The sequence below is a fragment of the Chlorocebus sabaeus genome, chromosome 7, assembly GCF_047675955.1.
Source record: "Chlorocebus sabaeus isolate Y175 chromosome 7, mChlSab1.0.hap1, whole genome shotgun sequence".
Lineage (NCBI taxonomy): Eukaryota > Metazoa > Chordata > Mammalia > Primates > Cercopithecidae > Chlorocebus > Chlorocebus sabaeus.
The window spans coordinates 40,482,692-40,509,221 of NC_132910.1; the positions used below are offsets into that span (position 1 = coordinate 40,482,692).

The 26,530-nt window shown below is 37.5% G+C and overlaps 1 protein-coding gene across 6 annotated transcripts in view; it reads right to left on the reverse strand.

Moving 5' to 3' along the window:
* FAM13A (family with sequence similarity 13 member A) overlaps positions 1-26,530 on the reverse strand; it is a 375,981-nt gene that overhangs the window by 278,660 nt on the left and 70,791 nt on the right. For 4 of the 6 annotated variants that reach the window (XM_007999242.3, XM_007999239.3, XM_007999240.3 and 1 more), the window contains exons 2-3: positions 11,963-12,152; positions 3,303-3,512 (exon numbers count right to left, since the gene is read on the reverse strand). In XM_007999242.3, coding sequence (XP_007997433.1) covers positions 3,303-3,512; positions 11,963-12,119 — 367 coding nt within the window. In that variant the 5' untranslated portion in view covers positions 12,120-12,152. Of the gene's footprint in view, positions 1-3,302; positions 3,513-11,962; positions 12,153-14,343; positions 14,699-26,530 lie in introns of those variants that run through there. The other 2 variants (XM_007999243.3, XM_073017480.1) reach the window with 2 other exon arrangements.

Consider the following 26,530-nt stretch of genomic DNA (forward strand, 5'->3'; position numbering starts at 1 on the left):
CTAATAACGTATTTTTCAGAATGTATTTCTGTCATTGATGCTTAACCGTAAATTTTTTTTTTTCTGAATGACTCAAATCTAACCAGAGATTTTAAGGGAATGGAAGAATAATACTAATATAGCAAAACTTTAACCTCTCTTCCCATTCAAAATTTGTTACCTGTGCATAATCTCACATAACCTAAAGGTTGACTATACAATGAGTCTTGCTTTTAGAATGATACTGCTTGCTTTTATGATGCCTATCAACTTTTTGATGACTAAGGAACCATGTCATAAAGAATATGACAACTCACAAAGACCTAAATAACAAAAATAGTTCTATAAATAGTAATAAAAATAATAAAACAGTATATTCTCACATCAAATGAAAATGATTCTAGAAATGTGATAAAAGCCTTTGAAACATACAGGATTTTTGAATAATAAGAATACTTAAGAATATAGAATACTATAGAATAATATTAAGAATACTAAAGATATTTGACTGCCAAATATTTTGCATTACTCACAAAATATTTGTCAACTCCTATAGACATTATTTTAAAATAATTTCCAAACTTTATCTCAAAACTTCCCATCCCTATAGATAAAATACTCCTTGTAAAAAGGATTTAATGTCTCCAAATAGGAGGAATAGTCACCTTTATGAAGGAATGGTTATCTTCATACATATCGGGAAAAAGTTCATACAGTTTCCAATTAACAAGCCTCAAACATATGTCACTCACTGACATACAAAGCTAAAAAGCATTGTTGTCCAGAACAAACTGTTCTTCTAATTTGCTTTCATATTTTATCACTATTTTCAATAAAATACAATATTTTATAATCCAATAATGTTATGCCTTTTCAAAAAATAAACTCTTTTTTTTTTCAAAAATGAAGTAGTTAAGACTACAAAAAAATAATAGGTTTGAAAATAGGTAAAACTTCTGGGATTTTTCCTGCTGTATCATTATTAAGGACTAAATTGTGTTTCCTCCAAAATTCATATGTTGAGGCTCTAACCTCCATACCTCAGAATGTGATTGTACTGGGGGCCTTTAAAGTGGTAGTTAAGGTTAAATTACATTATAATAGGGGTCCCTAATCCAATAGTAGTGTCCTTATAAGAGGAAGAGACATCAGGAGAGTGCACACAGAGGAAAGGCCACGTGCGGACACAGTGAGAAGGCAGCCATCTGCACACCGGAGAGAGAGGCCTCAGGAGAAACCAACATTGCTGGCACCTTGATCTTGGATTTGCAGCCTCCAGGACTGTGAGAAATAAATTTCTCTCGTTTAGGCTTGTAACACCCAGTCTGTGGTATTTTGTTAGGGCAGATGTAGCAAATTAATACAATTTGGGGTTGAGGCCTCAAAGATAAAAATAAAGGTTGTGATGGGCCCTCCCATTCTAAGCCAAAATGCTAGATGGGCTATATAGAACTTGTGAAGGTGAGACCAAACCCAGGTCTGGAGGCCTTGGGCCATCAATCGGCCACAGAGATATTTAAGCAGGAAATTCATGTGAAAATTTGAAGTTAAAAATTAGACAGCGAGGATTTCTTTAAAGGGAGAGAGTTGTTAGAGATATATAATGCTTCCCCTAACTTTCCCAAGCCAAGTGAGGGGCATCAGATAATCACTTGGGTAGTCTGAAGAGTCTAAAACTCCTTAAAGAGTCTAACGCAGACAGTCTGGCTACAGGTGCCCTGGGCGGCAGCACAAGAAGGCAGGGCTCTGCCTTGTGACTGACCTCCATTTCAAGAACGTGGCAAAGATGTGTTTCCTGAGGACCGCCTGGGTACTCTGAAGAAAGAAATAAGACATGAGTAATCTTCCAAAAGGATTGCCTGGAGGTCACCACAGGAGGCCAGGGGCTGCAGAGAAGTGAGAAGAGGCCAGGGCAGGAGGCACTGCTGATATGAGGGCCTGGGGGAGAGCTACAGACAGGTCTCCCTCCCTAGGGGATGGCAAGTAGAGGTAGTTAGTGTCCTCTTCTGATACAACCACACTATTTTTAGCTAATATTTCAAAATGGTCTTTCATGAGGTAAAATATTTCTGGTACTTTATTACTTGTCCTATCTGGCCTTCTCACTTATCCTGTTCTTTAGCAAATTACATGTGAGTAGGTACATCACTGCTGTAAAGGAATGTGGCTTTAGGTAACATCCTTAATCTGGCAACTAATACTTTTGGAAATATATTTTCTCCTTTCTTCTCTAATTTGGGGAAAATAATAAAAGAAATGGCTTTCAAGGGTACACCATTTTTCTTACAGCACTTAGGAAGGAGAACTCAATAATGACTATGCCTATAATTATTACACTTAAAAAGCGAGTTCCTGGCCAGGTGCAGTGGTTCACACCTGTAATCCCAGCACTTGGGGAAGCCGAGATGGGTGGATCACCTGAGGTCAGGAGTTTGAGACCAGCCTGGCCAACATGGTGAAACCCCAACTCTATTAAATATACGAAAATTAGCCGGGCATGGTCATGGGCGCCTGTAATCCCAGCTATTCGGGAGGCTGAGGTAGAACTGCTTGAACCTGGGAGGCAAAAGTTTCAGTAAGCCAAGATCGTGCCACTGCACCCCAGCCTGAGTAACAAGAATGAAACTATGTCTCAAAAAAACAAAAAAAAAAAAGCGAATTCTTTCATATGAAACCACTTATTACTACAATCAAAAATCAATTTTTACTTCACAAAATGAACACAATTATTTTAGGACTCAGTCTTGCTTATGAGAAAAAGCAAGTACACCAGTGAGTTTTCAGTTTCAAAGGTCACTAACCAAACACAATGTAATGAATATTTCCTTTATTGTTCTCTAATGTTTTCTAAATTATTCTTGATCTCACTCCTTTTATGGCAGTCATTAGTCAGAAAAAACATGTCTTTGGCTCAAAAGCATCAGGGCTTTTCAATATTATGTTACTGAAGTAGTCACATGTTAATGGTATCAGAAATTTCATTTAATAATAGTATTTCATAATCAGTCTAGTATGATTTTACATAGGAGATGACGGCCTGGAGTAAAATAGCAAGGTGGTGGTTACAGAAAGACCACAAATATTTAAAAGCTTTTAAAATTTTAAATATTTAGTACATTAACTAAAAATAAAACCGGTGGTTTTTTCCGGCTTTTTTTTTTTTTGTAGAGATGGGGGTCTTGCTTGGTTACCCACGGTGGTCTTCAACTCCTGGCTTCAAGCAATCTTTCTACCTCAGCCTCCCAAAGTGTTGGGATTATAGGTGTGACCGTGCCTGGCCTAATAAAGTTGTTTTCACTCCTAGAAGGATTTACTGTACTAACCCTGAAAGAGCTGAATGAATCGAGGCTGCAACGCCGAGGTGATCAGACTGTCGGGCAGCTCCCTCAGAAAGAGCTTCAGCAGACTGGCTGCTGAGCAGACATCACCGTCCTTCCCGAGCTCCACGGGCACTCCACTCTCAAACTTCAGTCGAAGTTGTTCCACCACCTTCACGTTACCATTCACCCGAAAAAGACCTTCTTGGGTGAGTCCTGGAAGAGCAAAGTAGACCCAGAAAACAAATAGGTTTCTCACAGACATGAAATGTAAAGAATGATAACAACACAAAACACAAAGAGAGAAATTTCAGCATATGATTCTCTCAACACTGTAATTATCAATCATTGCATGACTCACATTTTGTAAAACTTTCCTTAGAATAATAAATGTTCATATCCACTGCATATCAACTAAACAGATCATACAGGATTGGTATAAAACCCAGCCTCTAAAAATAAGGCTATGCCATATATAAACATAGAGCAAAACAGAGTACACAAAGAAATTTTTCATTTATGTAATCTTCTAGAGCACATAACAAAAACTTACTCAGGGCTCTAACAGCAGCTTAACACTTCATGAACAACTACTTTTTAAATGACATGTATTTAAGAAACTTTTAAACTCTATGTGATTACCTGTGTAATAGTTTAAGAAATAAGTGATGGTTTTTCAGTAATCACTAAATTCAAAATGTAAGACTCTAGGAAACTATAAAGTGGTGTAAGACAAGATCCTTGCCTTCAGTCAGTTGACGGGGGATATCAGTGTCAGCTGAGGTTATCAGAGAAGGCCTCCTGGAGGAGGTAAACTTAACCTTTGGCTAAAGCAGCACAGAAGGGCTGGAGCAGTTGAGCTGTGAAACCAATGAAGCTTGAGCTTCAGGGCCCCTCATTTTATTGGGCCCTTTACAAGCTCTGTCCCTAATCCTGTATTCTTAGTATCACGTTCTTTTTCTTAAAGAAGTCTCAAAAAGTTTAGGCATGTGGACCCACAAAACCTTGATCTACCCCTGACAAAGGGGTAAACAAAAATACAAATTGAGAAGTAGAGACAGGATAGCATAAAGAAAGGTAGGCAGAGGACAATGTGGGGTGCCTAGGTCAAAGAATGATGGGATAATAAAATGGAGAAACAGGAAAGGGTCTGTGACAAGTTAAACAGTGAAGGCTTTATCACTGGAGTATTAAGTGAGGAAAAAGACAAAATGCAATAAGGGTTTTAGGAAGATTTAGCTAGCTAAGAAGTAGGGTATGGAGAGGGCTTGCCTTACGGAAAGTATCTTCTATTTTAAGGTAGTAAACTGATATTATCGTGGAAAAGAAGTGAAAAATAAAGAATAAAGATGATTTGGTAACTTGGTTCAAAAGGGAGAGGGAAAAGGTTGAAAGGCAACCTTAAGGTTTTGAAAAGTAGGAATACAGGAAAAAAAAAAACACTGTAAAACATAAGGTTGGGGGTAGGGATAGGAGAGTAGCTGGTTTAGGGCAGAAGATAATGATTTCCAGCCCAGTGTGCTGCACACCATGTAAGCAAGTGTGTCAGGCAGTAGAAGACTTTGAAAGTGTAAGAAACAATCTTTCTAAGAAAGAGCAGGCCAGGATTTAACTTGACATTCTTGAGAGTCTAATGGTGAATGTTAACAAAAACATAATGACATTGAAGCCTATCAGGATTTTTTAGAGGGAGGTGATAATTTATACCAGCCTTTGCTTCTTACCCTTACCTGGTAATTGCATTGCTCTTTTTAAAGCAAAAGAGGAAGCTAATTTCATTTTATTTTATAATCTGATAAAATGCTTTATAAGCTCTTTAATTCAACAAATATGTAATAAGTGCCTGACATTATGTTAGGTCATAAAAAAATCAATCGTGAGAAAAAAATTCAACACTATCATTACCCTCATGGACTTTGAAGTCTGGTAAGATGTTTGTGTTCTTCCACGTATACATATTATTTGGCTGTAAAGAAAATCAATATCAAAAGTTGATATGAATTTTAGCTCCAATTCTGAAAAAAACTGGGACACTAGGGATGATATTAAAAGTATTTAATAATGACTATGACCAGGGCACCACCTAAATAGAAGAGATATCAGTTGGTCTGTGTGGCAGACAGCTTCTAAAATAGTTCCCATGATCCCCACTTCTCGTACCACACCCATTATAATCCCCTCTACTTGAGTGTGGGCCAGACCTAGTGACTTGCTTCTAACAACAGAATACAGCAAATGTGATGTCATGTCATATTTTGAGATTAAGTTATAAAAGACTGACAATCCATCATGCTTCTCTCTCTTTCTCTCTCTCTCTCCTTCTCTCTCCGTCTCTCTGATGTACTTTATTAGCTACTGGCCACGGGCAAAGATCTAAAGGTGGTATCTGGCCAACGACCAGTGAATAACTGAAAACCCTCAGGTCAACAGCTCACAAGTAACAGAATCCTGCCAACAACCACATGAATGAGCTTGGGAGGGAATTTTTCCCCTGTTGAGTCCTGATATGACTGAAGCCTTGGCTGACACCATGATCACAGCCTTGTAACTCTAAGACAGAGGACACAACTAAGATGTGTCTGGATTCCTGACCCACAGAAACTGTGAGATAATGATAAATACTATTGTTTTAATCTACTATGTTTTGGGGTAATCTGTTATGCAGCAAATGGATAACGAATATGATACGCCTTTCCCTTAAGTTCTGTGGAATATCAGGTTCTATTGGGAGACGCCAGCTTAATTGTTTAAAGCTTTCAAGGTCTGTTTCCTCCACTATACAAAAGTTTATCTTTAGCTTCAGAAAATTATCCAACAATCAAGCAGCTAGCATCCAACAGAAAGGCATTCCATCCCTGGTCAAAGCTGAAATCCTGAAAATTTACAGTTTTGTTTCCTGTTCTTATATTTACCCAGCTGCTTAACCTAACCTTGCCTTCTGCTTTTGGCCTACCAAATGCCCCTTAGATCTGATTTCACATGATGTTGTTTTTTTTTTTTCTTTTTAGCTTTGACCTTAGTCTTTCTTTTCCAACAAGGTTTTTATGAACCTTCCCCCAAATAAATATACTTCCAGCAATTTCAGAAAAAACTACCCAGCTCCAAGAACTGTCTGTGGTCCTCAAGCCTCCTGATCCCACTGGACCAAACTATCAGATGTATAAGGTACAAGTAGAAGTGACTCAATTTAATGCTCCTTAATAATATTTTCCTGTCTCTGTCCCATTTATCTGAACAACTCTTCCCTCAGGAATATCTCCCACCCACAACTCTTTTATCACTAATTACCATAATTAGTGATGTTCAACTAGGGGAAGTTTATAATCCTGGACATGAATATATCACATTCTGAGAAGAATAATCCATACAGTTTTTTAAGCATCTTATGAGGCTAGAATACATCCAATACCCACAAGAGGCTTACCAGACCAAATAACCTTTAAATTTTCCCACCCTAAAATTTTAGAAAGTTATGACTATAACAAAAATATTCAGAAAAAGGGGATATTTGGATGACTTCATGAAGCAGAGTTACTCTCACACATTTCAAAGCTTCTATTATATTTGATTTTAGGCTATGTGCTAATTACTACAAAACAGCAACTTAATAGTGGTTTAGAAATGAAAAAATTATATAAGTAATGTCTACATCACTGAAAGATACTTTTCTGTACAATTGAAATATTTCTTTCAAAATAGTATGAATATTAGAAACAGAATATGCCATTAGAAACAGAATATGCCAGAAGTCACAATTTGCCTAACAGCACACTTTGGCCAAGGAAGTAGTATGACAATAAGTAAGCACATTCTGACACCTGGTGGTGACTTGAAACTCTACACTGCGGGTTAAAACGGCATCACCTATAGTATCTTCATGCTAAACTAAGAGAAAGCAGCCGTTAACATTGTCAGTGAGAAAAAGAGTTTAAAGACTGTATGCTTTATAAGTTACAATGTATATATTTTTAAATGAAACTATCCAAAATCTGCTTAAAGGGCTTGATATAGGTCTTTCTGTCTTAAAATTCCATTACAATAACAGTTTACTCTCATGCCAATTGTTAAACTCTCTGCATTTACGCGAAACAATAATAAAGCATAACCAAAATACCAACCTATGATTGAATTATATGACCGGTCACGTGACCCCTATAGTCCCATTCCCATGCCTGACACAGTGCTTACTGTATATCACAAGTGTACAGTAAATATTTGTTGACCTGAAAAAAACTGCAAGGTAATTAAATAAAACAAATTGAAGTATTATGCCCTCAAACTTTATACTACCCTTCAAACTTACATAGTTTCTTTGGTTTATTAACATGATAGTTTCAAATACAAGAAGGGGCTTATGTTTGTCTACATAGTAATTAACTACATAGCCTTTCAAAATACAGGTGCTAGGCCTACCCGAGTTTGCCCAGTCAAGATTCTGATTCAGTAGATATGAGGTGTGGGCAATGCATGTGTATTATGAAAGATTCCACTAGTGATTCTATTTCACATCCCTCATTAAGAACGACTGATTTAACTTAATAAAATGTGTAGTTTGCATTACCTAAATACACCCTGTTAAAGTATAACTAATAGTATGCTAAGGAGGGGCAGAAGAAAATCAATCCCTTTTTTAAATTTTGCCAAAATTTTCATATGTTGATGGTGTGAGTATAAACTGTTTCAACTCTGATAGAGTTCATTACAGATGCACATATCCTCTGACCACCCAGGAGTCCACTTCCAGGAAGGCAGTCTATGCACACACTTGCATGTGCTTGAAATGCCATATGTTAAAGGTTAACCATGGAATCATTGTTTGTAAACAATAGAAGACTGGAAACAATCCATGTGCCCATCAGGATGGGACTGCTTAAAGACATGATATATACATATGGTAAAACAGTAGGCAGAGGAAAATAAAATAATTAAAAATGAGTAAAGCTCTTTATGCAATATAGAACAATCTCCAAAATACATTGATATTTAAAAGATTCAGAACAGTATGCAATATTTGTGAAAAAAGGGAAAAAAGAACACACAGACATATACTTATATATACACGAAACATCTTAAGAAGATACCAGAAACAGGTATAGTAATACTGTTTTAGAGAGAGAAAACAAAGGTCAGGAGACAGTTTGTAGGGAGAGACTTTTCACCATATACCCTCCTATATTTTGAACCACATAACTTTATTAACTATTCAAAAAATATTAAAATTTTTAAAAATTAAAAATGTAAACTATTTTTACACAATAAAAGTATGCTCAAGAGACTATTATCCAATTAATGTTGAGAAAAAGAACATTGATTATGCCAAAACCAAAATACTACTTTAGGTACCCATAGTTGGACATCTAAATGAATATACATCCCTACTTAACAGATTCAATGAATGATCTAGAAATCCATTTGTATCTAACTCAGTGGGATACATAGTCTTACTCAAAACCAAGTATGTAAATAAATCCTATTAAAGCTGGTTGTAACTCCCGGCTTCAAGATTTTGTAGGCCAAACTTCCATCTTCCTGTCATGCTATGTGTAACACTGTTTGTGTTTCACTGTTTGAAGTATTTGAATAAATCCAGAGCTGTTTTCTAAGAATCTGGCCTTTTTGCAATTTATCTTCCTTTAATAAGGAGAAAAACTCTACAGAGTAAGAACAGAAACCTGGCTCTTAAGTTTTCAGAAAAAAAATACAATTTTGTCATAAAGAACTGCCTGAAAGTGGGTAATTTATAAAAGACAGACTCACAGTTCAGCATGGCTGGGGAGGCCTCAGGAAACTTACGAGGCAGAAAGCAAAGGGGAAGTGAGGCACCTTCTTCACAAGGTGGCAGGAAGGAGAAGTGCTGAGCGAAGCGGGAAGAGCCCCTTATGAAAACATCAGATCTCTTGAGAACTCACTATCAGAGAACAGCCTGGGGGAAACCACCCCCATGATTCAATTACCTCCATCTGGTCTCTCCCTTGACACGTGGGGATTAGGGGATTATGATTCAAGATAAGATTTGGGTGGGAACACAAAGCCTAACCATATCAGTCATCTACATGCCTAGTAACCAGAGCAGATAGATGTTTTTTCAATTAACATCTAACTATCAGCGGAATGAATAATCTGCCATAGAGTCCCTGTCAAAAGTTGATACATGTTCTTATAGAGGAACATGTGATGAGCGCTTCTCACTCCTTTCCAATAAATGATTCTTATCAGAAAGGGTGAAGGGACTTGTAATCCTGGAAAGATATGGCCTGAAACAAATTACTCAAAATACAGTAGACCCACCTTACCCAAAGGGGATATGTTCCAAGACTGCCAATGGATGCCTGAAATCTTGAATAGTACCAAACCCTATATATACTGGTTTTTTTTTTTTTTTTCCTATACGTACATATCTATGATAAAGTTTAATTTAAAAAGTAGGCATAGTAAGAGATTAACAACAACAATAATAAAACATAATACAGCCAGTTGCAATGGCTCACATCTATAATCCAAGCTACTTAAGAGGCTGAGTGGAAGGATTGTTTGAGGCCAGGAGTTCAAACCAGCCCGGGCAACATGGCGAGACCTGCCTCTAAAAACATTTTTTTTTAATTAGCAGGTTACAGTGGCACATGCCTGTATAATAGCTACTCAGGAGGCTGTGGTGGGAAGATTATTTGAACCGTGGAATATGAGGCTGCAGTGAGTTATGATCACACCATGGCATTCCAGCCTGGGCAACAGAGCAAGACCCTGTCCCTTTAAAAAAAAAAAAAAAAAAAAGGAATACAATAGAATAATTGGGAGAGATTTGTTCTTACCATAGATCTTAGCAACTTCAGCATACATTTTTTTTTCTTCCTTTATTAAGTCGAGAACTCACCTTTTCAATTAAAAGCCACTTCATGGCTTCTCTTTGGCGTATCGAATTGCCAGCATTATTTTTCTTGCACTTTGGGGCCGTTATTAAGTAAAATAAGAGTCACCTGAACACAAGCACTGTGCTACCACAATGATCAATCTGCAAACTGAGGCCACTACTAAGTGACTAACAGGCAGGTGGCATACACACATGGATACACTGGACAAGCAGACGATTAAGGTCCCAAGCGGCAGGATGGCTGGAGAGCTCATCATGCTACTCAGAAGGCTGTACCATTTAAAACTGATGAATTGTTGGCCGGGTGCAGTGGGTCATGCCTGGAATCCCAGCACTTTGGGAGGCCGAGGCAGGCAGATCACCTGAGGTCAGGAGTTCAAGACCAGCCTGGCCAACATGGTGAAATCCCATCTCTACTAATAATACAAAAAAAAAAAGCTGGGTGTGCATCTCTAATCCCAGCTACTCAGGAGGATGACGCAGGAGAATTGCTTGAACCCGGGAGGCAGAGGTTGCAGTGAGCCGAGATCATGCCACTGCACTCCAGCCTGGGCTACAAAAGTAAACCTCCATCACAAAAACAAAAAACAGAAAAAAAAAAAACCCAAAAAACTGATGAATTATTTATTTCTGGAATTTTCCAGTTAGCATTTTTGGACCATGATTGGTCACAGGTAAGAGTGAAACCCTGGAAAACCAAACCATGCCTAACATGGGGGACTACTGTACAGAATATGTTTGAAGCCTCAAGTTCTACATTTAAAAATCCCTACATGGCTGAGTGTGGTGGCTCATGCCTATAATCCCAGCACTTTGGGAAGCCGAGGTGGGAGAATCGTTTGAGTCCAGGAGTTCAGAACCAGCTGGGGCAACATTGGGAAAACCTCTCTCTACAAAAAATAAAAATAAAAATAAAATAAAAATAAAAATAAATCAGCCAGGTGTGGTGGAATACACCTGTAGTCCCAGCTACACAAGAGGCTAAGAAAGGAAGATCACTTGAGCCCTAAAGTATGAGATTACAGTGAGCTATGATCACATCACTGCATTCTGGCCTGGGTAACAGAGCAAGAACCTCTCTCTTTAAAAAAAAAAAAAAAAAAAAAAAAAAGATGCAGGGAATATGGAAACATTCTCTCAAATGATCCAGGCTTATGATTTATTTCAAACAAAATCATCAAAAAGTTGTGGGCTACACAGCTCTCAGTAACTAAGATATAATTTATCTTTTTATTGTATAACGTACTATATTATTCTCCAAATGTTTTACATGCTTAATTTTATCTCTATAAAGATAAGAGAAACCACCCCACTGCCACCCTGCATAATCAGCTTTACATCATAGTTTTTTGGTATCTCTTCTAAGTGTATGAGGATAGTCTAGGCATTGAATAAGTTCATGACTGACCTCAGGTGAAAGAGATACCCAAAAACATGTTTGATTACATTAAAAATTATTGACTATCAGTTGGAATTTAATTAATCTAGAAAACTGACTATTAATATTACAACAGAGTATTTTAGCATTTAAAACTAGGAAACATTCCAAACTAGAAATCTCTATAATTAAAGTGATTGCTCTATGGTTGATCAAATTAGTACTGTTAAGATGTTAAGCAGTAATGCCCTTTTAGTAATGCCCTTTTAAAAATGAAAAGTATATTACACAATAATTTAATATTCTAATGAAGGTGCTTTAGAGGATAGTCTAATCATACATTATGAAATAATTCATACAAATAATTTGTTTATGCAAGGGACTGTGAAAATGAAAAGACTAAAGCATGACTTAACTCACCATGCTGCGTCAAGTATTCCACTATATTCCACACTATTGCTGGAATGCCATTCTTGGTGAGCCCCTGCCGTTGAAGTTCTTGGAGACTGACTCCAAATAACTTCTGATAGGTAAAATCCTTCTGTTCATTTAATGGCACCGCCACTATCTTTTTCATGTCTTCTTTCAGCCGAACCGCTGCTTTACTTTGCTTAAAAGAACGTAAGAAAAAAGAGCAGTCAGTCATATTGACCACAGGAGGTTGCATGGTTACAACAGAAACACGTGAATTAAAATGTGTTTGAAGATGAATAGTTGTGGTCTTATTTTTACTTCAACTCAAACCAAAATCTCTAACATCTCTCACATGTTGCTCAGATATAATGGCTAAAAGGAATGAAAAGTAATGAGAAACCTAAAGCCACAACTGAAGTGTGTAGCTAAGAGAGGGAGCAATACACTGCCGTATCTAAGATATATTACTACAGTAACCAAGGGGTGTGACTCAGAAGTACCTGGCTAACAAGAAAATAAAACATTTATAAGAACAGTGAAACACCAGGCAGATCCTGAGATGTTTCTAAAGACAAAAATTTGTCTCGGTGTCATTTTAAGGTAGCTTTAATTTAAAGTGTCAGAAGAAAAAATTACAATGACCATTCTACATGTACAATGACCATTATAGTTCTCTGATTTGATTACATCTGTAAATATCTCAGTAATCTTTTGGAACATAATATCAACTCAGTTCGTACTGAGGTTCAAAATGCCCTCAAATCTTTGAAACAACAACATTTAGGTAGTCGCAACTTTAAATTCTTCAACAAGATTGTATTATATATATTGTAAATAAAAATGCAACTTAGATTCAATTACCTCAATTTAATAACACAATGAAAAATTCATAAGAGTTTGTTTCTTCCTTGTAATAAAAATCTGCATCCAAATAAAGAGGAATTTTTTAAGCATGTGTCTTATATAAATTTTATTATATATGTTAATAAATCCAAACACTGAAAAGAGAGATGGAAAAATGCAAACAGTCTTATTTGGGGGACAGAGGCAGTAAAATTGGAGGAAACTTCCACTTTTTGAGAATGAATGTAGCAGCTAACCAATGTGGAAATACTATTAAATGACTTAAATCACCATCATTTAGTCACTAAAAAATCCTAAGAGTAGAAACATTACGTTCAATCTAGAGTTGAGGAAACAAAAACCAGAGTTAAGTAATTTGGTAAAAGTCAGAGAACTAGTAAGAGACAGTTTCATCTTGCTCTAGGTCCATGTTCCTCTCCTTAACTTATAATAGGTTTATTTAATGTTATAGTGCAGTTTATGTACAATTATAGTAACAAACTTATAAATGCTATATGTGACATAAGACAATTACAAGTTAATTCTACAATCTTTGAGTAGGATACTTGCAATCTCAATTTGATTTTAAATTTTATATTCTACAGAATGAGGTAAGCTTTTACTAGCATATCTGCATCTTTAATAGGTCATATTTAAAAGCCATATTTCTCTAGTGAAAATTCAGCCAATGTAAAGATACAATACAGATTTAGTATCTATTAACATTATAAATAAGTCATGGGATAGCCACTATGGAGTAGTAGTAGTATGGACGAAACCGATTATCTCTGTTACCAAGGAAATTATGATTTTGTTAATTAAGTCCAACTTGTAACAGTTAATAATTTCTTTTTCTTATAGGTTTATAAATGTATCAATCTCCTTCAACTGAAACCATGAGAAATTTCAACCAGGTATATCTGGTGAGCAAGCAGCTAAAAAATAACCAGTAATAACAAAACTTAAAAAAAAAACCTTGTGTGGCATTAAAAACAGCTGACAGTGAAGTAAAATTATATAAATTTTATCTTATTTTATCTGCTTATACAGAGAATACAGCATAGTGGTTTAGAGCATAGACTATGGAACAAGACTGGATCAAATCCCATTCTGACTTTTATTAGTGATAACCTTGCACAAGTCATATAACCTCTGTGTGCCTCAATTTCCTCATCTATAAAATGGGAATACCAAGAGTTTGCATGTCATAGAAATGTACAAGGTAGAAATGAGTTCATTTACGTAAAGGAGTAAGAACAGTGCCTGGCACACTCATTGAGTACCGACTGTCATAATCCTTTTCCTTCTCCTCTTTCTTCTAGGAATTATTATTCTGATTTCTTCTTAAAGTAATGGAAAGCTAATTAATCATTCCTATAGTAAATATTTCTATAAAGGTTACTTTTTTAAAAGAGAAACATAGTTGAGAAACATTTGATTGCTGAATTCTGATGACCTAATTACTATTCTCCATACAACTCTAATTTTCTAAAATCTCTAAGTATGACCTTTGAACAATGAGGACAAAATAACTTAATATGTACTTATCACAATTCCTTGATTTATTCCTAGAAATTCACAAGGTTTCCTTAGAAATTCTGTCTGTATGAGTTTAAAACCTTGAATTAGGGCTGGGTGTGGTGGCTGACGGCTATAATCCCAGCACTTTGGGAGGCTGAGGCGGGCAGATCATGAGGTCAGGAGATTGAGACCATCCTGGCCAACACGGTGAAACCCCGTCTCTACTAAAAATAAAAAAAAATAAAATTTAAAAAAAGTTAGCTGGGCATGGTGGCAGGCGCTTGTAGTCCCAGCTACTCAGGAGGCTGTGGCAGGAGAATGGCATGAACCCAGGAGGCGGAGCTTGCAGTGAACCGAGATTGCAACATTGCACTCCAGCCTGGGTGACAGAGCAACACTCCATCTAAAAAAAAAAAAAAAAAGTTACTAATTAGGGAATTGAGTCTACCTTAACTGTTTAAACTTTTGTTTACATATAAATTCCCATGCATCACTTGAGTGTGAAGACTGGACTATCTGGAGCATATTCATGGGTGTGTGTGTATAAAAACAATATAGGTTTCCACATAACAAAGACAACCAGAGAACCTTAAAGTTTTACTGTTAGAACAATCCTTACGGGCCTTCTAATTCTTATACTATCGCCTTAGTAATAAGAAAATCAGGACCTAAAAAGTTTTGATGTTAGTCAAAAAGGGCTGTGCCTAGAGCCCAGATCTCCTGAGTTTTATACCAGTATACTTTTTATAATTAAGCACTGGTGACCTTGTTGATGGTTTTATTTTTGTTGGAAAATAGTTAGGATAGTTAACAAAATACACTGATTGTAGTAAATATTTATTGGTTTGGGGCACTTAAGTCTCCACTTGTCCTTTTTCCAAATAACAAATCCAGAGTGTGTTTTGGGGAATGACTGCAAGCTCACTATGAACAGCTTTGATAACAATACTACTCAAAATGATTGCCTTGCCTCTAGGAAAGACGGGGCTCAGTCTCTCCACCAGGTGAATCAGATCCCTTCTCCTGCAAACCACTGAAGCTTGAGTGGCTTATCATAAAGACAGAAAATGGGCACTACTGTAGCGTTCTAACAAGATGGGTGATAGCATTTGCCACCTGCATCACTGCAGCTGATATGGTCCTTCATCTACTCTTTCTGACATTGGTCATTCTTCCACTGTTCATTCCATTTAGTAAGCTGCTCCAGTAACTTTCCAGTAAAGTTTCTTTATGCTGAAATTAGTCAGAACTCATTTCTGTTCTGTAACCACACACACACAGACATACTCTCTCTCTCTCTCTCAATCTAATTGATTAAAATACCCAGAAAAAAATAAAATAATCAGAGAAAATAGAAAATTAAAGTTTTAAAAGATAAGAAAAAATCAAAATGATAATGACAGTGAACTTTTATGGAGTCTTTACTGTCTATGCCAGTTAAGGCTGTCAATACTTCAAACGGCTTCACTCATTAAATCCTATAAAAAAGAAACTCTAGGAAGGAAGATACTTTTGTGATTCCCACTTCACAAAAGGCACAGAGAAGCCAGTAAAGTGCTCCAGTTCACATAAGTGGTGCAGCCAGGAGTCACACGCAGGCAAGCAAGCTGAGTCCAGGGGCCACAGTATTAACATTGTCTCCAAATAGACAGCTGTGAGAATAAAAAACACATGCTGTGAAGATAAGTGCACTTGCTAGAAATGAGAACCAAATTCCATATTCTTGTAGCAGAGAAAAATAGTTATTTACATGTTTCATGGTCTTTTTAATACAAAGTAAGGTATGTTCAGAAGCAACATCAATAATTATGATATTAGGACCTGAATAAAGAAGCGTTTCATCAATACAGTAAACAGGACAAATTTCAGAAGCTTTGAGTTTTTATAATAGCTAACACATAGTAGGGACTGATTGTACCACAGACACTGTTGTACATGGTTTAAAATTCATGTCTCTCAAAAATAAACAATGGGGAAAGGGCCCCCATTCAATAAATGGTGCTGGGAAAACTGGCTAACCATATGCAGAATAATGAAACTGGACCCCTACCTTTCACCATATACAAAAATTAACTCAAAATGAATTAAAGACTTAAGTGTAAGACTTCAAACTATAAAAATTCTGGAAGAAATCCTAGGAAATATCCTTACGAACATCAGTCTAGGCAAATAATTTATGATCCAGTCTTCAAAAGCAAATGCAACAAAACCAAAATTTAACAATTGGGACCTAATTAAACTAAAAAGCTTCTGCACAGCAAAAGAAACTATCAACAGAGTAAACAGCCTAGAGAATGGGAGGAAATATTTGCAAACTATGCATCCAAGAAAGGACTAATATCCAGAATCAATAAGGAATTTACACCAATCAACAAGAATAAAACAAATAACCCCATTAAAAATGAGCAGAGAACAAGAACAGACACTTCCTAAAAGAAGACACGTAAGCAGCCAACAAACATGAAAAGATGCTCAACATCACTCATCATTAGAGAAACACAAATCAAAACCACAGTGAGATCTCATCTCATACCAGTCAGAATGGCTATAATTAAAAGTCAAAAAACAACAGATGTTGCCAGGGTTGCAGAGAAAAGGGTACATTTATTCGCTGTTGGTAAGAATGTAAATTAGTTTATCCCCTGTGAAAAGCAGTTTAGAGATTTCTCAAAGAACTAAAAATAGAACTACCATTTAACCCAGCGATCCTATTACTGGGTAGTATACATCAAAGGAAAATAAATCGGCTGGGCACAGTGGCTCATGCCTGTCATCTCAACACTTTGGGAGACCGAGGCAGGTGGATCACCTGAGGTCAGGAGTTTGAGACCAGCCTGGCCAACATGGCGAAACTCCATCTCTGCTAAAAATACAAAAATTAGCCAGGCATGGTGGTGAGTGCCTGTAATCCCAGCTACTTGGGAGGCTAAGGCAGGAGAATCACTTGAACCTGAGAGGCAGAGGTTGCAGTGAGCTGAGATCGCATCACTGCACTCCAGCCTGGGTGACAGAGTGAGACTCCATCTCAAAAGAAAAAAGAAAATAAATCATCCTAACAAAAAGATACCTGTGCTCATATGTTTTTTGCAACACTGTGCATAATATTAAAGACAGGAATGAATTTGGGTGCCCATGACTGGTAGATTGGATAAAGAAAATGTGGTACACATAAACCATGGAATACAACACAGCCATAAAAAAGAATGAAATCATGCCTTCTGCAGCAACATGGATGCAGCTGGAGGCCAGTATCCTAAGCAAACTAATGCAGAAACAGAAAACCAAATACAGCATGTTCTCACACATAGTGGGAATGAAACACTGGGTACAGAAAAAGAGAGGGGAGAGAGAGAGGGAAAAGGGTTGAAAAAGTTCCTATTAGGTATTACGTTCACTATTTGGGTGACAGAATCAATAGAAGCCCAAACCTCAGCATCACATAATATACCCTTGTAACAGACCTGCACATGTACCCTGAATCTAAAATTTGAAAGACAAAAAATAAAAAATTAATGTGTCTAAGTCTCAAAACTACCTTATCAGTATGTACTCGTAGCTATTTCCATTGGGATAAGAAAATTAATGCACAACAAGAAGGAAGGAAGAAAGGAAGGAAGAAAGGAAGGGAGGGAGGGAGGGAGGGAGGGGGAGAGAAAGAAAGGGAGAGAGAGAGAAAGAAAGAAAAGAAAAGAAGAGAAAGAAAAGAAAAGGAAAGGAAAGGAAGGGAAAGGAAAGGAAAAGAAAAGAAAAGAAAAGAGAAAAGAAAAGAAAAGAAAAGAAGAAAAAAGCAAAGAAAAGGAAAGAAAGGAAAAAGAAAAAGGAAAACTGAGATGCCAAGAACAGAAACTTGACTAAGTTTACATGGTGATATGGTTTACATTTGTGTCTCTCCCCAAATCTCATGTGGAATTGTAATTTCCAGTGTTGGAGGAAGGGCTGGGTGGGAGGTGATTGGATCATGGAGGAGGATTTCTCTCTTGCTGTTCTTGTGATAGTGAGTGAGTCCTCACAAGATCTGGTTGTTTAAAAGTATGTAGCTCCTCCTCCTTTCTTCTCTTCCTCTTCCTCTGGCCATGTAAGACATGCTTGTTTTTCCTTTGCCTTCACCATAATTATAAGTTTCCTGAGGTCTCCCGAGTCTTGTATCCTGTACAGCCTGCAGAACTGTGAGCCATTTAAATGTCTTTTCTTTATAAATTATCCTGTCTCAGGTAAGGACATGAGATTTGTGAAGGGCCAGGCACACAATGATATAATTTGGATTTGAGTCACAACCCATATTTACAGCAATGTGAGAACAGACTAATATAGCAAATGTGGTACCTAGGAGTAGGCATTGCTATAAAGATACCTCAAAATATGGAAGCAGCTTTGGAAACGGGTAATGGTCAGAGGTTGGAACAGTTTGGAGGGCTCAGAAGGAAGATGAAGGAAAGTTTGGAACTTCCTATAAACTTGTTGAATGGTTGTGATCAAAATGCTGATAGTGATGTGGACAATGAAGTCCAGGCTGAGGAGGTCTCAGATGGAGATGAGGAACTTATTGAGAACTGGAGTAAAGGTTACTCTTATTATGCTTTAGCAAAGGAAGTGGCAGCATTTTGCCCCTTCTCTAGGGATCTGTGAAACTTTGAACTTAAGAGAAATGATTTAGGGTATCTGGAGAAAGAAATGTCAAAGCAGCAAACCACTCAAGATTTGACCTGGCTGCTTCTAACAGTGTACTGTCATATGCATGAGCAAAGAGCTTATCTGAAACTGGAACTTATATTTATTAATAAAAGGAAAATACAGCATAAAAGTTTAGAAAATTTGCAGCCTGATCATATAGTAGAAAAGAAAATCCGATTTTCTAGGGAGGAATTCAAGCCAGCTGCAGAAATTTGCAGCTGAACATTCAGAGGAACTGAATGTTAATAGCCAAGACAATGGGGAAAATGTCTCAAAGGCATTTCAGAGACCTTCACAGCAGCACCTCCCATCACAGGGCTGGAGGCCTAGGAGGGAAGCATGGTTTCCTGGGCTGGGCCCAGGGCCTATGTTGCTCTGCTCAACCTCAGGACACTGATCCCTGTGTCCCAATCACTCCAGCTCCAGCCATGGCTAAAAGGACCCAAAATACGTCTCAGGCCACTGCTCCAGAGGGTACAGGCCATAAGCCTTGGTGGCTTCCACATGATATTAAGCCTATGGGTGCACAGAGGGCAAAAGTTGAGGCTTAGGAGCCTCCACCTAGATTTCAGAGGATGTATGGAAACTCCTGAATGTCCAGGCAGAAGTCTGCTGCAGGGGTGGAATCCTCATGGAGAACCTCTACTAGGGCAATGCAGAGGGAAAATGTGAGATTGGAGCCCCCATACAAGAGTCCCCACTGGGACACTGCCTAGTGGAGCTGTGAGAAGAGGACCACCATCTTCCAGGACCCAGAATGGTAGATCCACTGACAGCTCATGTCGTGTGTCTGGGAAGGCTGTAGGCACTCAATGCCATCCCAGGAAAGCAACCAACGGTCTGTACCCTATAGAGCTATAGGGCAGACATGCCCAAGTCATTGGGAGCCCACACGTTGCATCAGTGTGGCCTGGATGTGAGACATGGAGTGAAAGAAGATTATTTTTGAGCTTTAAGATTTAATGACTGCCCTGCTGGGTTTCAAACTTGCACAGGGCTTGTAGCCCCTTTGTTTTGGCTGATTTCTCCCTTTTTGAGCAGATGTATTTACCTAACACCTGTACCCCATTTTATCTTGGAAGAAACTAACTTGGTTAAAAAAAACAACTTGGTTTTGATTTTACAGGCTCATAGGCAGAAGGGATTTGCCTTGTCTCAGATGAGACTGTGGACTGGACTTTTGAGTTAATGCTGAAATGAGTTAAGACTTGGGGGACTGCTGAGAAGGAATGATTGTATTTTGCAATGTTAGAAGGACATGAGCTTTAAGAAGGGCCAGGGACAGAATGAGATAATTTGGATTTGAGTCACCACCCACATCTCATCTTAAATTGTAATCCCCAATGTTGGAGAAGGTGCCTAGTGAGAGGTAATTAGACCAGGGGGGTTGATGGTACTAGTGAGTCAGTTCTCACAAGATCTGGTTGTTTAAAAGTATGTAGCACCTCTCTCTTTCCTCTCTTCCTCCTCTTCTGGCCGTATAAGATGAGCTTGCTTCCCCTTTGCCTACCACTGTGATTGTAAGTTTCTTGAGGCCTCACCGGCCATGCTTCCTTACAGCCTGTGGAACCAGGAGACAACTAAACCTCTTTTCTTTATAAAGTACCCAGTCTCAGGTAGTTCTTTATAGCAATGCGAGAACAGATTAATACATATGGCTGGTAAAGTTTAGAGCCAGAACATAACCTCAGATCCTTAAGGCTCCAGTGCTTGAGCTTTTAATGATGACACACTATGGCATCACCAGAACCTTTAATACTGGCAGCTCTGTGAGGGCCCAAGGGGGCCAACATTACCTGTATGCAGTTCTGTTTAACTTAATACAAAATCCAATTTTAGACTACTGAAATCAATGGCCTGTATTTCCTTATAGCAATCCTTCACAAACTTAAAGCCCATATATTTAAAGTACTTTGAAGGATAATCAGGTTACACTGCTGGTTAAATTCAGAACCATGTGCTCCAAGACTCTTTGGAACTGGAGCTAGGGTTAATAAATCTAACAAGGAATGTATAAGATAGAAAGACACCCCATCACCAAATAAAAGTAGTGCAAGGAAAGTACAAGGTGATGCTGAGATATCTTGCTCCAGAAAGCAAAAAAAAAAATGCTCAAGGCCTAAGGGGGCACATCCACAAGACCTATGGGCCAGTGTAATGGAATCCCACTGGGCAAATTTAGGGCAGTTAAAGCACCAAGAGTAAGCACTGTAAATAATGACATATTTAGTTAAGCTAAATTTGTTATTAATACATATAACCTATGTATTAACATATTTAATACACTAATAACATAGTGTATTAAAAATTCCTGAATTCATAATAAGTGAGAGAAAGCGGTAAAAAAGTTAAGGACTTCTTTACAGAAGAATGCTGCAGTTAAATGTAGAAGGAATGACAATTAGAAAACCACCATTTTTCTCACAAATCACTTAATAAATAATGTAAGCAAGGATAATCAGCAGCTGCCGAAACATCAGCTGAAAGGTTGTTGGAGAGTAAGACTTTCATAGCGTCAAAAAGATTACCTCACAGATTATATACTCATTGCAAAGAAAAAATTCACTATTACAATTATATCTGGCCATAATCACCTTAAATCTTTACCCAAAAGATCCAATTTATCATTACTAATCATGAGAGAACTTGTCATCATGTGTTCCTGATGTGATGCATTATAAAGAACACATAATTTATCAAGTGTTCTTGCTAAAAACCTTTAAGGTGATGCTCACTAGCTTGTAAACCTAACTTCTAGTTTATAGCAAATACAGGAGCTAGAAGAACAAGTTAAAAGAGACTGTGAAAAAAGAAACAAATCCAGAAGGAGAGACATTCTAACACAGTATCAGCCTGGACTTTTCAAAACATCATTGTCATGAGGGAAAGACTGGTTCTAGATTTAAAATAAGTTAAAATACACAACCTTCAAATGTAATATATGAATCTTGATTGTTTCCCCATTTGTTAAAGAAAAACATAGACACATGTCATCATGCATTTTTACCAAATTCACAGAATGCATAACACAAATAGGGAAACCTAATGTAAACTATGAGATCTACTTAACAATAATGTATCAATATTGGCTCATCAATTATAACGAATGTGCCACACCAATGCAAGATGATAGTAATAGAAGAAACTGGGAAGTAAGGACAAAGAATTATGTGGGAACTCTGTACTTCCCAGTCACTTTCTGTAAATGTAAAACTGCTAAAAAAAAAAAAAAAAAAAAAAAAAAAAAAAAAAAAAAGGTCTACTTAGTTTTAAAAGCAAAATTAGGCCAGGTGTGGTGGCTCATGCCTGTAACACCAGCACTTTGGAAGGCCGAGGCAGAAGGATCACTTGAGGCAAGGAGTTTGAGACCTTTATATAAGCATAACTGACATCAAAAAAGGGGTAGGAGTTGTTCAAGACCAGCCTGGGCAACAAACTGAGATCCCATCTCCACAAAAAAATATTTTTTTAAATTATCTGGACATGATGGCTAATCCTCCCACCACAGCTTCTCAGGAGGCTGTGGCAGAAAGATCACTTGAGCCCAGGAATTTGAAGCTGCAGTGAGCTATGATCACACCACTGAACTCCAGCTTGGGAGATAGGGCAAGACACTGTCTCTTAAAAAAAAAAAAAAAAAAGCCAAAATAAAAACAGCCAAGTGTTTCATCAGGACAACTGGGAAAATGTGAAAATGTACTGGATATTAGATCGTGTAACTTTAAATATTTTAGGTATAATAACATATAATAACATCATGTAAGAACTAATTTATTCCAGTTATAGTATTCCTTATTCTTATAAAGTGCATGCTGAAACAGGGATGCAATGTAACGATGTCTTCAAATACTAAAATATTTCAAACACAAAGTGTCTAATGCCTGTATATATATTGTATATATGCATATGTATACAAACATACAAAGAGACAGAGGGAATGAGTACAAATATCACATAATGCTGATTTTTAAATCTAAGTGGGCAGTATACAGAGTGCCCATTATACTAGTCTTTCAACTTTTATGAATGCTTGATATTCTTCATTAATAAAAAATTTGGAAAAAATAGGAATCCCTCAAAGAGACTTCCAGCTAACAAAGAGTTATATCTTATACCAATTTTTTTGACAGCATAAGAGGAAAAGGAGCATGTTCTTTCCAAATTGTAATTTAAAAATTAACAATAACAATTGTAGGATTACTCTTTTATAGAGACATAGACAATCATATTAGCTTGGATAAGGTTGACGTCATGGAAAAGGAATAGATCTGAAATTAGAGCACTTGAGTTTGAATCCTGGTTTTGCCATTGACTGGTATAGTCTCACTGGGAATGTCAGCCTCTTTGGTGAATGTGCAGCTTTGGAGAAGAGCAAACCCAACAATAAAGGAGGATGACTCATGCTGTCTGTGATGGTTAATATTGAGTGTCAACTTGACTGGATTGAAGGATGCAAAGTATGGTTCCTGAGTGTGTCTGTGAGGGTGCTGCCAAAGGAGACTGACATTTGAGTCAGTGGACTGGGAGGGGCAGACCCACACTCAATCTGGGTGGGCACCATCTAATCAGCAGCCAGTGTGGCTAGGACAAAAGCAGGCAGAGGAACGTGGAAGGACTAGACTTGCTAGGTCTTCCATTTTCATCTTTCTCCCATGCTGGATGCTTCCTGCCCTCAAACATTGGACTCCAAGCTCTTCAGCTTTTGGACTCTTGGACTTACACCAGTGGTTTGCCAGGGGCTTTCAGACCTTCAGCCACAGATTGAAGGCTGCACTATCAGCTTCCCTACTTTTGAGGTTTTGGGACTCGGTGGGAGTTTACCTTGTGATTGTTTGAGTCAATACTCCTAATAACCCCCCCTTCATGTATATACCTATCCTATTAGTTATATCCCTCTAAGAGAACCCTAATACACTCTCCAGTCACCAACTGAGTCAATCTTAGGGAACACCGGGGAGACACCACAGCCAGATCACCCTCACATTGAGCCTTTTGAACTTATAAAAATTTTTATCTATCCCAAGACTGCCTCCTCATCTGTTAAACTGCAGTAATAACACCTACTTAAAAGTGTTAAGAGTGTGAGTATAAGGGAGATAAAGAGAGGTGTTAATGAGTACAAACACACAGTTAGAAAGAAGGAATACATTCTAAGATTGATAGCAGAGTAGGATGACTAGAGTTAACAAGTACTGCGTATTTCAAAACAGCTAGAAGAATGGACTTGAAATGTTCCCAACACATAGAAATGATAAATACTTGAGGTGATCAAGTCAAATACCTTGACTTGATCATTACACAGCCTATGCATTTAATAAAATATCACATGTACCTCATAAATATGTACAAACATTATCAACAAAAATTGTTATGAGAGTTTAATTAAACCAATTATGCCAAAGGTTGCAAATTTTTCTTGCTAAAAATCAGACCTGGATGATAACCTTGAGCAGTAGGATATAAATAACTCCCACAAGCTTAGCATTCCAATAATGGAATACTAGGCATAAATGGGTTAAATAATGTATGTAAAAGCATTTCTCACATAGTTAGAAGAGAGTTAATGCTGAAAATGTTGATTAAAAATTTCTTTGTGGTGACCAGTTCCTTAAAAGGATAGTGTGGCAAGCCAGGCATGGTGGCTCCTGCCTGTAATCCTAGCACTTTGGGAAGCTGAGGCGGGTGGATCACTCGAGCCCAGGAGTTCAAGACTAGCCTGGCCAACATGGTAAAACTCCGTCTCTACTAAAAATACAAAAATTAGCCAGGTGTGGTGGTGGGTGCCTGTAATCCCAGCTACTCCAGACGCTGAGGCACATGAATTGCTTGGACCTGAGCGGTAGAGGTTGCAGTGAGCAGAGATCATGCCACTGCACTCCAGCCTGGGTGACAGAGCAAAACTCTATCTCAAAATAAAATAGAATACTGTGGCAGAGTTTGCAGTTGCCTATTGATGGGTGTTTCTCTTCCTTAGTAAGAGAACTCTGATTTTGTTTGCAATGGCAGGGAACAAAGTGCTCAGTTAAAACGTACCCAGCCTTCATTGCAGCATATCTTTGATAGACATATGTATATGTTTGATGAACAAGATATAAATAGACGTTGCTGGGACCACCAGAAAAACTCCTTAAAAGGGGAGCAATACAGTCTTTTCCCCATGTCCCTGTTTTCTGCCTAGATCACAGATACAATGCCCAATAGCCATGCTGTATAATTAAGTAGCAACCCAGAAGCTAAGCTCTAAGTACAGTAAAATAGAAAAAAGGGACTTGTAGCCTGATGACGTAATAGAGGCACATGTCCACCTTGGAACAGCTAGCTATGGACTTATTTTATGTGAGAATCCCCAAATAGTGCTCTGTCAGAAAGTCAATTATTTACTGAATACGTTATTAAATCAAGGAAATCTGAAGCTAAGAATCAATTTTCTAAATCTAGTACATTAATTTGAAAAATTCAAAGCAGTTCTTAGATATCTTATTCGTCACCCTTACAGAAACATTTCATAGCATAAAGAGTTATTTACGTGCATTGTAGATCCAAGACAATAGCTCTTAATCTAGAATCCATGAATCATGAGACCCTGAAAGTATATAAAATATAATTTTTTTTAGAAATCAGATTCTCAAAGAGGTCTATGATCTGAAAAATAAAGATCCAACAATCTTTAAACATTAACAGAAAAGTAAAGTTTAACTAAGAAAAGATTTTTAAAAGATAATCCATTTAAATTTCTCTTTATGTTTTTTTCCTATTTAGCCCATTGATTTCTTCATCCAAAAGTTATTTAAAATAACTTAAATCGCCTTATAGCTCACAAATTAAGTTCAACTAATTTTTTCAAATTAGACTAAAAACTTTCTATGGAAAAAGACTCTACGTACTTGGTACTGTTGAAATATTTAAGAATCTATTAAAGACAAATCCAATAAAAATCTTGTGGTATCACTTCTTCTGAAACCACACAGATGAAGACAATGAAGAAAAGTAACAGAAAAGCTATAAACTCTGATTTGTATATGTGATGTCAAAGGTGAGGATGGTGCGGAAAGCTTATGGCAGACATCACACCAGCACTGGGGCAGGAGTCTAGAAAGGACCAGCAGTGGAAAGCGTTCAAACTCTCCTACAAATATTTACCACCTGAAAGAGAGAGCACACTGTCCAAAGGAGCTGAAAAGACTCAGCTGATTAGAGAAGAGGAGGGAGAAGGTACAGAAGACACCTACAGGCACACCAAGGTGGCAGATACCAGGAAGCATTAGAAAAATACACTACCTAAGAGTGAGTGCATCACCTTGGAAGGCAAGTTTATAAAGAAAAGGTAACAGAGCTCTCTTGACCCAGGCCAGCTTCTGGGAGGCAAAGGAGAGATGGGCAAACAGAGGGGCTGTATTAAGAAAACAGTCATTTTTGTAGTAATAGAGGGGGGAACCTCCTGAGCTGTGAAACCTGAAAGGCTACTTTGGCCTGTTATCACTATACCCCAAAGGAAACTCTTGCTACTAACCTGCAAAACTTCATCTCACTCAAATATGA